A 14,084-nucleotide genomic window follows, 5' to 3' on the forward strand; every position below is an offset into this window, starting at 1 on the left:
CAGTAACCAACACACTTCTGTATAATTTCCTTGCTGCTTCTCCCTTCTAGCCATGAAAGTCTTTCATTTTAAAACAACTCCTCAGAGATTGTCATCACCTAGATTGAATGCTGCCCAATTCGAATCGAGTTTTGCCCAAATAAAATTTTTAAAATATGCCTCCGTTATCTTAACACCCTCTAGAAAAGCTTTGCTTTAGAATCCTTACTTCTAGCTGTGGGAGTGTTTTGATTTCCTATCTCTTGACCACAGGGAATGTTACACTTTTTCTTTCGTTGGCTTCATAAGTGAAAAAATTTTTAAGTACTATTTTACATTTCTTCAATTAAATTTTTTTAAAGATTTTATTTATTTATTTGACAGGCAGAGATCACAAGTAGGCAGAGAGGCAGGCAGAGAGCAAGAAGGAAGCAGGCTCCCCACTGAGCAGAGAGCCTGATGTGGGACTCGATCCCAGGACTCTGGGATCATGACCTGAGCCAAAGGCAGAGTCTTTAACCCACTGAGCCACCCAGGTTCCCCTCTTCAATTAAATTTTATGTTTATTGATCATATTGTTCATTTTCTTTGTGAGTGCCTGTCCACATCCTTGGCCTATATTTGTTGCTCGGGTGACATTTGTTTTCTTGTTCATCTGTAAGAGCTCTTTACATACTGGGGCATGTGTCTTCTTTTTTTTTTTTAAGATTTTATTTATTTGACAGACAGAGATCACAAGCAGGCAGAGAGGCAGGCAGAGAGAGAGGAAGGGAAGCAGGCTCCCTGCCGAGCAGAGAGCCCGATGCGGGGCTCGATCCCAGGACCCCGGGATCATGACCTGAGCCGAAGGCAGCGTCTTTAACCCACTGAGCCACCCAGGCGCCCCAGGGGCATGTGTCTTCTAAGGTGTTAGCCTTGGCTCTGAGTTCAAACCCCAGGCTAAAAGGTGGCCCTCAGGTTTCCTAAAGCAGACCACGGTTCTTTGCCCGTCTGTGAAAAACACGACGGGGCTGGAGTAGAGCGGGAGGTGTACGAGATCCTTCGCGCAAAGCCCCACGGGGTACCAGGAGATTCTCTCCTCAGGTCCCGGGCGTCGCCCGTTCGGCGCCAACTGGCGGCCGTAGTGCGCAGGAACGGAAGCTGGGCCGCCCTTCCCCCACCTGCTTCCGGCCGCGGCTCAGTTCTCGCGCCTCCGCCTCCGCCGCGGCTCGTGGTCGTCCCGCCATGGCACTGTCGCGGGGACTGCCTCGGGAACTGGCCGAGGCCGTGGCCGGGGGCCGGGTGCTGGTGGTGGGTGCGGGCGGCATCGGCTGCGAGCTCCTCAAGAACCTCGTGCTCACCGGCTTCTCCCACATCGACCTGGTGAGGGCCAGGCGTGCGCGCGGGCTGAATGGCGGGCCGTCTTGCCGGGGCCGGGGGCTCGGGCTCCGGAGGTCGGGACCAGAGTTGAGGGGACGGGGGTGGCGGCAGCAGGCCGGTAAGCCCCGGGGTCGTAGCTGCCTGCGGAGAGGGCGCTCCTCGAAGGGGCCTGAGCCGGCCTCGCTGCACGCCGGGTCTGCTGCGGACGCCAGGGAGGCCGCGGGCTGGGGTCTTCCGGGCGTCGCGCCGCGCGGCCGCCCCCTGCCTCCCTGGCAGCGCCAATTTGTGGCGGCTCTGGGCTGTGGAAGCGGCCTCGTGTGTGTTCGCGTCAGAGCAGTTCCCCAGCTGTAGTAGGAGGCAGGACGTGATTGTTTGAGTCTCGTGGATGTTGTGACTTCATTTCGGCGGTCTCCCTTAACTCAAATACTGGTCCAGAGCAGAGGGTGGCGGTAATAGGAGCCAGTACGTCGTGAGCGCTTGTCCCGAGCCCGGCGCAGTTCTGAGCGGTTAACTTGCGTTAACGCGTCTAATCTTGCTACCTCTATAAGGTTGCAAACGCCATTTTCATCCCATTTTTTTTTTTTTAACAGACGAGAAGAAAAGTGAGGTTTAGAGGGGTTTTAGTAACTTATTTGGGTCACGAAGCAAGTGGCAGGACTCCTTTGGAACTCGCGCTCCTCTGTTGTGGGTACGATCTGCGTGACTGTCATTGTTATCTCCATAGACACCGTCACTCAGGTCGTTAAAGATGTCGGTGAGGATTTTAACTTTTGCACTCACGTACAGTGGCTGTAATTTTAAATCATTTCTGTTAAACTTTAGATATTGGGGATGTTTGGAGTTCGGATGTGAGTTTAAATTGTCTTAAAGCATAGTGGAAGCACGGAATGGAAAAAAGTGGAAGTGGCAGACTGAGCTAATAAAGGCGTGACTGAGGAGGGGGGAGAATTCACACCTTTTTTTCTTTTTTTGGGGGGGGGGACTGTTAAAAGGTTAGTCTTCCCATCCAGGTCTATACTGCAGATCCAGATGTGATTGTGCCTTAGCTGGTAACTATTGCTGCATGTTTAAAAGAACAGTTTTGTAATAGACAAGACAGTGGATTGGGCACCTGAAAAATAAATGCTGACTTTTTTATTTGATTCAGTTTTTGTAATAAATGTGGAAAGTACAAATAGAAAATGTTTAGGTGGTTATATAATATTTTCCAGAATTATAATCAAAACTGTTAAGATGTTTCATGATTAGAATGTTTGATTACTTGTCATATAAATTTATTGAAATGGAATGAAAGTCATTATTATTTTCTTCCCTTATGTTTATTTTAAAGCAACAATTAGATAAAATTAAAATGTGACACTTTTGAAACCTCATGTAGACATTTCCTTTAACAGCCCTTAGGTAATAATAATTGTAAATGGAATTGTATGTAGATGAAGACTTGAACTAAAGTAGCAAAAATTCAATAACTCTCCCAGGTATCATTTAAGAAAAACAAGTCACAGTTGAATCTAATGTAACAGACTTGGAAGGATAATTAGATTGGTAGATAAATGAATTATCTATTTATTTTCAACAGACACATAATTTTATGCCATCTAAGGAATTTCCAAACATGCTTCTCAGGATGATTAAACAACAACAAAACATGGGTCCTTCCTTAAAATAATATTTTTTTAAGATTTTATTTATTTATTTGACAGAGAGATCATAAGTAGGCAGAGGCAGGCAGAGAGAGGTGGAAGCAGGCTCCCCGCGGAGCAGAGAGCCCAATTTGGGGCTCCATCCCAGGACTCTGAGATCATGACCTGAGCCGAAGGCAGAGGCTTAACCCACTGAGCCACCCAGGCGCCCCCTTTCTAAAATATTTTTGAGAAAGTAATCTCTGAAATTAGATCCCAAGTTTTTAAAAATATGTTAAATTATTTTTATCAGCTTAATAATTTTGGTATTACTGGTTGAAAATGAAAAACTTTTTTTTCTGCTAATGTAACAAATAGCAAAAGTTTTGGGTTATGGATACTGAGGATAGTGATATTGCTCAAACATACCAGAAAACTTGTGGTTTATCTGGAGTTTATGCACTTGTAGATTGATCTGGATACTATCGATGTCAGCAACCTCAACAGGCAGTTTTTGTTTCAAAAGAAACATGTTGGAAGATCAAAGGCCCAGGTAACTTTATTTTTTTTATGCTATTTCTGTTTATTCATTAATATTTCTGCACTTTTTTGAGGGATCTTCTTTTTATGATATCAGATTAATTGGGACTCTTCAGTAGGCGGGAGAATATATTCTATACACACACACACACACACTCAGTATACTCAGTGGGAGGAGAATATACTCAATACTTGCGAGATTGTGAAGAATAAAGTTGTAAAGGACTAAAGACTAAACCCTCCTGTTTTGGTCTGCTGAGGAAATAAATAGATGTGCTCTACCCAATCCTGTAAATGGTGTCCCATTCATATTTAAGTTTCAGATTGTTTCTTAGGATGAGCATTGTTCCAGTGTTCCCTAGAGGTTGACTGTTCTATATATATGAGGGCCAGAGAAGCTACAGCCTATTCTATGCTCTTGTTGGGTGGCCTTTCCTGAGGTTCTAGCCACCTTGACCTTTCTTTAGTTCCTTGAATGTTCCATCTTGATTCAGGGTCTTAAAGCATCTTTTCACTTTGCTTTTCTCCCAGCCTTTTTGGCAAACTCCCACCCTTTTCTCGTTTTTAATTTTCAAATTTTGGCTTTCTTCTCTAGGGATACAATCTGAATAAACCTTGTAGACTAAGTCAGACCTTCCTCTTAAAACAACTTCTACTTTTTCTTTTCTTTAAATTTTTTTTTTTTTAACTTATTTAAAAGTAATCTCCACACCCAATGCAGGGTTCAAACTCACAACCACGAGGTGAGATCAAGAGTAGCATGCTCTTCCGACTGAGCCAGCCAGGCACCCTATAGCTTCTACTTTTTCTAGGTGTGATTTATCATAGTTAGTAGTTTCGTTTATCCACATTGATTAGTGTCACTTTGGCTCACCAAGTGCTTCATGCAGATCCTGGTACGTAGAAGATACTCAGTAAATGTTGAATGAATGAATGAATGAATCACACTTAGTTACTGCATTTTATATTTTTGTGGAAGCTTGCCATTCATGTAGATGTGTATAAAGGAAGGGGCCAGCTCTCCTGTTATTTTATAATTATGTGTGTATCTTAATGAAGTTTTGTCACATTTTTATATTTCTTTAGTTTTTAATAAATAGGATATGTAAGTAGGTGAAATGAAAGTGTTATGTGCCATAAATAAACTTGAAATACAGAGAGAAATGTTGTAGCTATTTAGTAGATTAATAATTTAGTGTTGTTTGTTTTTCCAGGTTGCCAAAGAAAGTGTACTGCAGTTTTACCCAAAAGCTAATATCATAGCCTACCATGACAGCATCATGAAGTATGTTCTAATTATTATGTTGCAAAATTGTGTTTGTTGTGAATTAAACTTTGAGAGCATTAGGTATTTTTATTAGCCAGATACAGGAGTTTGAAGTCATTCTGCTTTTTTCTTTTTCTTTCTTTTTTTTTTTTTTTTTAAGATCTTACTTATTTGAAAGGGAGAGACAGGGAGAGAGGAAACACAAGCAGAGGAAGTGGGAGAGGGAGAAGCAGGGGAGCCCAGTCTGGGGCTCTACGCCCAGGACCCTAGGATCATGGCCTGAGCCAAAGGCAGACGCTTAACGACTGAGTCACCTAGGCACCCCATCATTCTGCTTTTAAAAAATGATTTTCCCCTCCTAACTATAGAGAACAAACTGATGGTTATCAGAGGGGAGGTTCATTGGGGGTGGGTGGGTAGAATATGTGATGGGGATTAAGGAGGGCACTGATGATGAGCACCAGGTGGTGTATGTAAGTGTTGAATCACTGCATAACTAATATTATACTGTATGTTTACTAACTGAAATTTATTTTTTTTTATATTTTTTTAAAGATTTTATTTATTTATTTATTTGTCAGAGAGCAAGAGAGAGAGAGACAGCACACAAGCAGGGAGAGAGGCAGGCAGAGGCAGAGAGAGAGAAGCAGGCTCCCTGCTGAGCAAGGAGCCCGATGTGGGACTCGATCCCAGGACCCTGGGGTCATGACCTGAGCCGAAGGCAGCGGCCCAACCCACTGAGCCACTCAGGCGTCCCTACTAACTGAAATTTAAATAAAAACTTAGAAAAGAAAAATGATTTTTCTGGAAAAATTAAAATGTGGTAGTTGTGCCCACATAATAAGTTGAGTTTTATTAACAGTTTATACATATGATTTAAATGAGTTCGGTAAGAGGTAAGATATTTTAATAATTTAAATAAATAAGTTACTTGGAAACTTATAAGGGCCTCATTTTTTTTTTTAAAATAAAGATAAACTATGAAAAATCATTATATGTGATGATTCAGACTTCTAAATATATTGGTCTCTTTCTGATTGATTTCAGCTCTGGTCTTTTTCAGTTTAAAAGGTTCTTTCCCAAAATAATTTGTTTATTTGGACTTTGACTTCTGTAATATAACACTAGGAATTGTAACAGGGCCATAGTTTTCACCGCTCATAAATATGCTCTGATCTCAGTAAAGATAGAGCAAATATGTAATTTTGGAAGTGTTGAAACAAAGGAACCCTGGGTCTAAATTATCCTTTATAGTTGTCTAACTTATAAGTAAATGATATTAGAAATAATAACTTATTGTTTAAGGTCTGGAGTTAGAGAAAATCTTAAGACTTTTTCAGGAAATTTGTATCTCCAGTTTTTTTTTTTTTTTTTTTTTTTTTAAATTTCTGGATGTTTGCTCTGCAACCTTCATGTGGTTCTATAACCTCTTTACCCTGTGTTGCTTTCCCAGTGCTGCTAAAAGCGGGGACCCTAGAGGCCTGAACCCTGCCTGATCCTGACCATGTGAGGTGAAGCTAGAGGCCAGGCAGATCCTGGGAATGTGTTTTTTGTATGTTCCCAGGCTGCCCGGGGTAGGCCTGGTGGGACTGGTGAAGTCATGCCATCTTTCTGCCAGTGTGAGATCTTGGTCTTGGGCCCTAGATTGCTGAGCAAAAAGCATGTCTAGTCAGGGGATTAAGGGGAAATGATTTCTTTGAAATCTGCTGTGGAGTTTTGAAGAAGTCAAACCTATTATGTGATATAGACCCCTAACATCAATTATTTTAGCACTGTTACTTTAATATACCTTTTAGGACCCTGTATTCTGCTGTGACGATCAGGTATAAGGCCAGTTGTTTTGGTGACACTTGTTTTGTTTTGTTTTGTAGCCCTGACTATAATGTGGAATTTTTCCGACAATTTATATTGGTTATGAATGCTTTAGATAACAGAGGTGAGATTATTTTAATACATTTAATTCCTAAGTATTCCCCTTCACCCCCTAACAAGGCCATTTCCACTTTTAGTGTTTAAAGTATTCCTTATGAGTTACATCTAGAGGGAAGTAAGGTTAGGTTTAAAATTTGCCAGTTGATTGTAATTTTAACTAGAACTGGTTTCAGGCAGGAATTTAGCTATCATATACTCTGCTGTTCCATCAAAACGTGTGAACATAGAAGTTGTTAAAATCGCTAAAGAGGGTGACTACATATGGTATGTGGGTGTGTGCTTGTTTCAGAGTATCCCATCACTTAAGCACAGTGTGACTTCCTTCGTTTACATGGAGATCTAAGAAATATCAGTGCCTGTATCTCACATCTCATCTCATCTCAAGACCAGTTAAGTCAGACTCTCAGAATGGCGCCTGATCATCACATTTTTTTCAGTTTCCCACGTGATTCTAAAGTGCGATCAAGGCTGTAAGCAAGAGGATGTCAAAGTTAGTATAGATGCCATGGATCCTGAATTATTTTAGGTATAGGTGGTCCTGTAAGAGAACAGACTGGATTCAGTTTAGATGTACAATCTTAGACCATTTAAAGCTTTCCACAATAGGAGGTAATGTTTCTTCAGTCAAGTGTTGTATAGCCAGTCATAGTTCTACATGTAAAACAACATTTGTGGGATGGTTTGTAACCATTTTGAGCCAGAAATACCAAAAAAAAACACAAAGTAGCATGAGAAAGGGTCAGAATGACTTTTTTTGGGTAAGATTTTATTTGAGAGAGTGCACATGAGTGAGGGGGTAGGGCCAGAGAAAGAAAAAATCTCAAGCGGCCCTGCGCTGAGCATGGAGCCCAAAGAGCCTAATCGCACGACGCTGAGATCACCTGAGCCAAAGTCAAGAGTCGGGTACTCAACCGGCTGAGCTACCTAGGCGCCCCAGAATGACTTTTAACTAGACTCTTTATTTCCCTTGCCTTAAACTGCCTTAACAGTTCAAAGTTGATATTCCACATTCTCCGTCTACTTCCATGTGTTACCTGATATTTTATTAGAATAATAGTAAGGACTCAGAATACATCGAAACAATGTTGTAACCAAGATTAATAGAGTAGGCACATCAATAGAGTAAATTTGTGATATAAATTCCTTATGTTTGGAATTTTGCTAGTGAATGTCTCAAGTATAATAGTTTTATTACTCTGGTCATAGCTATAAGAAAATTGCATGACAAATTTAAAAAAATAGTTTGGGTAAATGTTATCTTAATTGAAGTAACTGATTTTTTTTCCCCATAAACCCATGCTAACTAGTGTTTTTCTTCCAGCTGCCCGCAACCATGTTAACAGGATGTGTCTGGCAGCTGATGTGCCTCTTATTGAGAGTGGAACTGCTGGTTACCTTGGGCAAGTAACTACCATCAAAAAGGTAAAGTAAGTTTTTTTTTTTTTTACTTCCCAGATATTTATTTGGGACCTTAAGGAGGGAAGACATAAACTTTGAATTTATATGATACGGGCTGGTCAGCATCCAAAATGTGGGGATTTTTGTGCTCTGATAAAACTTAGATACTATAAAGGTGATACAAAGAATATAGTTTTTTTTTTTTGTTTTTTTTTTTTTTTAATTCTGTGCTACTTGGCTTCTATAGCTTATATATTAAAATTACTAGAATGGTAAGTATAATAACATTACCTTTTTAAATTCTTTATAGCTATGAGACAACATGTCATTCTATAGTTGATGGATGATAAAACAGCCTTTTGCAACTTTTCTTATTATCTAAAGTATGGACTTAATAGACCTGAAGAATACTTTGAAAATTTTTGGTGTAGTTGTGAAATACTTTAAGCGTTTAGAAGAAATTAGAGAATAGAGCAAATAAGGACCTGTGGGCTCATAACCTAGTTTCATAAAATTCAGCATGGTGATCTTCATTCTTTTGGTTCTTTAGGAAGTTAAACCAGATACATTTGAAGAGTCATCTTGCAGGTTTTGAAACCAAAAGTCAAATTGAACTCCACTTAAAATTTGCAACTTTTGTCCATTATTTAACAGTTTACCCATGTTGGAAATTGTGGCACTGCTGCTTTTGTTTTAGCTGATAAATACTACTCTTGGAAGATTTAGTATCCTTTTACAAAGACTGTTATAAATATCTGTGTATTAAATTTAGTTAGATCAGTGGAGTCCTTCAGAGTCTGTTCATAGGTCACAGCAGTAGTTCTCTTTTTCACTGTGATTTGAGGGATGGCTGCCCCCAAGAAGGTTTACTGAAAGGACACCAGAAATGGTATTGTGGAGAAAATCCTGGATCTGCTGCCATTTATATTAAAACGATTGGCAGGTTTTGGTTCTTTAACCATTATTAGAAAGACATGGCTCGTTAACCTGATCCTAAGGTACTAGTATGTATTAAGACTGAGGTTAAGAATTGCTGAAATGATGAATGTTCATTTGATGGTTTTGAAAAATTTTCTTAGGTGCCTCAAGGATTTCTTATGTTGCAAATTAAAATGTAACCCTAGCTCAACAAAATGAAGAGTATTTTGTTTGGTAATATCTAGGATTTTTCTGTGTATCTAGGTGGTTCTTGAAATTACTACTTTCAGTTTTCTTAATGTTTAGGGTATTATAAGGTAAGGCTATGAATGATAATTAAATAACTGGGGTCCACACCTTTGAGAGAATTGGTTAGAAAGCTGTTGTTTGTGTATCTAGTAGTTTTTCCTTTGTTTAGTGTGATTAAGGTAAACTTCTTGTATTTGATACTCAGGTGCAGTGTGGTTTTGTTTTGTTTTTTTGTTTTTGGCCTGTTGTAAGTGCTGTTTACGGGGCCAGGAGTCAAGAATCCTGGCTTAGAATTAGCTGTCCGTGTGATCAATTCAATTCACTTTTGTTTTAGTTCCTTGTGTATAATGTAAGGATTTTGGAGTCACTGATACTGTAAAATTTCCTTGACAGTTAGAATGTAGATGAATGAATATTTATGATGATACTATTTTATAATGTTGAAAAACCACCATCATGGGATAAATACTTTTCTCATATTCTGACTTTGCAGGGTATAACTGAGTGTTATGAATGTCATCCCAAACCTACCCAGAGAACTTTTCCTGGCTGTACAATTCGTAACACACCTTCTGAACCTATTCATTGCATCGTTTGGGCAAAGTATTTGTTCAAGTAAGAGTGTATATATTTCCTGGTGTATTTTTAGTACTGATGATGGGAAATGAGGTCATTTTTTATTTATATAACTTAGAGTATACTTAGGAGCAATTTTATTTAATTTATTTTTTACGATTTTATTTATTTATTTGACAGAGAGAGAGATTACAAGTAGGCAGAGAGAGGAGGAAGCAGGCTCCCTGCTGAGCAGAGAGCCCGATGCGGGGCTCGATCCCAAGGACCCTGAGATCATGACCTGAGCTGAAGGCAGAGGCCCAACCCACTGAGCCACCAGGCACCCCAAGGAATATTTTTTAAAATATGGCAAAGAGACTTTCCGTTAACTTTCTTGTAATATTTTTTTTTTAAGATTTATTTATTTGTCAGAGAAATCATAAGTAGGGAGAGAGGCAGGCAGAGAGAGACACAGGGAAGCAGGCTCCCTGCTGAGCAGAGAGCCCAATGCGGGATACGATCCCAGGACCCTGAGATCATGACCTGAGCCTCGGCAGAGGCCTAACCCACTGAGCCACCCAGGCGCTCATCTTGTAATATTTCTTGGGCTCAATTCAGCCAGCATTGCGTGCATGTCTGTTATATACCATGGACTATTTAGATTTAGGAAGCCTGATACTGGAGACAGGCATATAACTAAATTCAAATCTATATAACTGAATTCATATCTGTGTATTTAGAACTATAAAAACATACTTAGAAGTAATTTATTGGTTAAAAAGTAAATTATGGAAGTTAAAAATACTTTGTAATGATAATGAAAATAACTGCATGTGAAACTTGGATGCATGGAATGTGGCAGTTGGAAGAAAAGTTGTAGGCTTACACACATGAAGAAAGATGGGCATTAACGAGCTAAGAACCCAACTTAAATAGAAAAAGGATAAACTCTGAGGAAATAAGTGGGAAGGATGTAATTGAGGTAAGAGGAAAAAAAATACTTTGTTGAGTTCAGTCATGAAAAGGAGAGAGAAATAACAAAATGGGGAATGTAATCTCAGCACAGATTTAAATGATAGTAAAGAACAAAAGGATGATGATAAAAAGATGGTGCCTGTATATAGAGATTTTTAATGATCTGGATAAATTATTTTTATATTTACTTTTTCTTATTTTAGAGAGATAATACAGGGAGAGGGAGAGAATCTCAAGCAGACTCTGGGCTATAATGCAGAGCTAGATAAGGGGCTGATCTCATGACTCATGAAATCACAACCTGAATTGAAACTCAAGAGTTGGATCCTTAACTGACTGTGTCACCCAGGGGCTTCTGGATAAATTCATTTGGGAGGGGGGGGAACCTGACTTAAAAAGAAGTAAGAAAGCCTGAATAGTACTATATCTTAGGGGAATTTTTTTTTAAATATTTTATTTATTTATTTGACAGATAGAGATCACAGTGGGCAGAGAGGCAGGCAGAGAGAGAGAGGAGGAAACAGGCTCCCCGCTGAGCAGAGAGCCTGATTCGGGGCTCGATCCCAGGACCCTGGGAACACGACCTGAGCCAAAGGCAGAGGCTTTAACCCACTGAGCCACCCAGGTGCCCCACTTAGGGGAATTTAATAAGTGGTTTAAATTTTGAATAATATACCAAACCTATGTGAATTTACTGGTGATTTCCACTAAACTTGCAAGTACTGTATCATTATAATGTTAAATAAATTGTCCTGGAGACATTTTTAAAAACGTGAATACTTCTTAGGTTGTATTATGGTGCTGTTGTCTCTTATCACGAACCACTTAAGGCCATTATGGAATAAAAGGAGAATTTCAAGACTTTTTTTTTTTTTTTAATAATTTATTTATTTGAGAGAGCACACATGTGCATATTTAGCCCTATTAGAATGTGGAAGGAGCAGAGGGGTAAAAGGAGAGAAACAGATTCCCCATGGTGTCTCAGAGCCTGAGCGGCTCAGTCTCATGACTCTGAGATTATGACCCTGAGCAGAAATCAAGAGTTGGACATTTAACCGATTGAGCCACCCAGGCACCCCTCATGACAAAAATTCTTTTTTTTTTTTTTTTTTTTTAATTGCTAGCGAGAAGAGAGCACAAGCAGGGATAGTGACAAAGGGAGGGAAAAGCAGGCTCCCCACAGAGCAAGGAGCTGGATGTGGGACTTAATCCCGGGACCCTGGGATCATGACCCAAGCCGAAGGCAGACACCCAACTGACTGTTCCACCAAGGCGTCCCAAAAATTCTTAATAAAATAAGAACATTTTATCAGCCTGATAAAAGATATTTAAAACCCTGCAACAAACATTGGTTTTCCTTATTTTTTGATTAAGGTATAATGTATATGCACTCAGAAAAGTACATATACAATGGTATAACAATGAAATTTCATAAAAAATACACTTTGTAGGGCACCTGGGTGGCTCAGTGGGTTAAGCCTCTGTGTTCAGCTCAGGTCATGGTCTCAGGGTCCTGGGATCGACGCCCCCCCCATGGGGCTCTGCTTAGCGGAGAGCCTGCTTCCCCCTCTCACTCTGCTTGCCTCTCTGCCTACTTCTAATCTCTCTCTTTCAAATAAATAAAACATCTTTAAAAAAAAATACACTTTGGGGGTGCTTAGGTGGCTCAGTGGGTTAGTAAGCCTTCTGCCTTTGGCTCATGTCATGATCTCAGGGTCCTGGGATTGAGCCTCGCATCGGGCTCTCTTCAGCGGAGAGCCTGCTTCCTCCTCTCTCTCTGCCTTCCTCTCTGCCTACTTGTGATCTCTGTCAAATAAATAAATAAATAAAATCTTTAAGAAAAAACCCCACATTTTGTAAATTATTTGGCAAACGTTTTTTCTTTTTAACAGAGTTAACAGTTTAAATTTACAGAAATACTGAGATGATAATACAGTGTTCCTATCCAGTTTCCTCTTTTAAAATTGTTTGTTAGTATGACACTAACATGTAGTAATTAATGAACCACTATTGATACCCTGTTTTTTTTTTTTGTAAGATTTTATTTATTGGACAAAGAGATCACAAGTAGGCAGAGAGGCAGGCAGAGAGAGACAGGGAAGCAGGCTCCCCACTGAGCAGAGAGCCCATGCGGGGCTCGATCCCAGGACGCTGAGATCATGACCCAAGCTGAGGGCAGAGGCTTAACCCACTGAGCCACCCAGGCGCCCCAGTTGATACCTTATTTATTAACTGAAGTCCATAGTTTATTCAGAGAGTTCTTTGTTTTTACCCCGCATCCCTTTTCTGTTCCATGATACTGTGTTACCATTAATTGTCTGTCATGTATCTTTAGGCCTCCTTTGGCTCTGATAGTTTCTTAGACTTTCCTCCTTTTTTATGACCTGATAATTTTGAGGAGGGCTGGTCAGGTATTTTGTAGGATGCCCCACTAGGGAAATTTTTTTATTGTGTTAACGCTGTTATTATGAGCTATTGGGAGGGAAATCACAGAGGTTGATAAATTGCCATTTTCATCACATCATATGAAGAGTAAATATGTTACTGACATGATTTATAACTGTTAGTGTTGGCCTTGGTCACTTAACTAAGGTAGTGCTTGTCAGGTTCTTCAGGATAGTTACTCTCCCCATCTTCCCGCTTTTACACTGTACCATGCACTTTGGAAGGAAGTCACTGTGCAGCTCATACCTAAGGAATGGGAGCAGTGTTCTATTTCCTTGAGGGCTGAGTATCTACATAATTAGAGTTTTCTGCTTAGAAGGTTTGTCTCTTCTCAACTATCTGTTGACATATTCATCATTTATATCTGCATGCATTCATATTGAATATATTTTATACTTAGGGTTAAGTCCAATAGTATATTTTGTTGCTTAGATTGTTCTAGCTTTGGCCACTGGGAGCTCTTTCTGTTAGCTCTATGCTTTTAGACATGCTGCCATCAACGTGGGTGGAGGTGTTTGGGGAGCAGTTCCTTGCTTTCTGGTACTAGATGTTCCAGGCTCATTATGTTATTTCCTGCCGTAGAATCAGACCTTTCTCCAAGGAACCCTGATACCTTTTATTGAAGGATGGCATTAGAAACCAAGATCTGAATGCTTGGCATGCTAGGTGTCATATCTTTTGGGCCCTCTTAGCCAACAGAGCAAAAATATATCTATATTAATTTGTATATATACACAAATTTGTAAACATATCTGTATATTAAGCTAAACATGAATTCATACTGGTTATACTTATTCATACTGGTTATTCATGTTGGTCCAGCTCTAATCTATTATAATCATTCT

The 14,084-nt window shown here is 39.8% G+C and overlaps 1 protein-coding gene across 1 annotated transcript in view; it reads left to right on the forward strand.

Moving 5' to 3' along the window:
* Positions 1 to 1,135: 1,135 nt before the first annotated feature.
* The window catches only part of UBA2 (ubiquitin like modifier activating enzyme 2), a 43,193-nt gene continuing 30,244 nt past the window's right edge, over positions 1,136 to 14,084 (forward strand). Inside the window, exons 1-6 of the mRNA XM_047710941.1 lie at positions 1,136 to 1,341; positions 3,430 to 3,513; positions 4,715 to 4,785; positions 6,639 to 6,703; positions 8,021 to 8,121; positions 9,758 to 9,879. Of these exons, the coding sequence (XP_047566897.1) occupies positions 1,204 to 1,341; positions 3,430 to 3,513; positions 4,715 to 4,785; positions 6,639 to 6,703; positions 8,021 to 8,121; positions 9,758 to 9,879 (581 nt within the window). The 5' untranslated portion in view covers positions 1,136 to 1,203. The remainder of the gene's footprint in view (positions 1,342 to 3,429; positions 3,514 to 4,714; positions 4,786 to 6,638; positions 6,704 to 8,020; positions 8,122 to 9,757; positions 9,880 to 14,084) is intronic.

The sequence above is a fragment of the Lutra lutra genome, chromosome 17 (assembly GCF_902655055.1).
Source record: "Lutra lutra chromosome 17, mLutLut1.2, whole genome shotgun sequence".
NCBI lineage: Eukaryota > Metazoa > Chordata > Mammalia > Carnivora > Mustelidae > Lutra > Lutra lutra.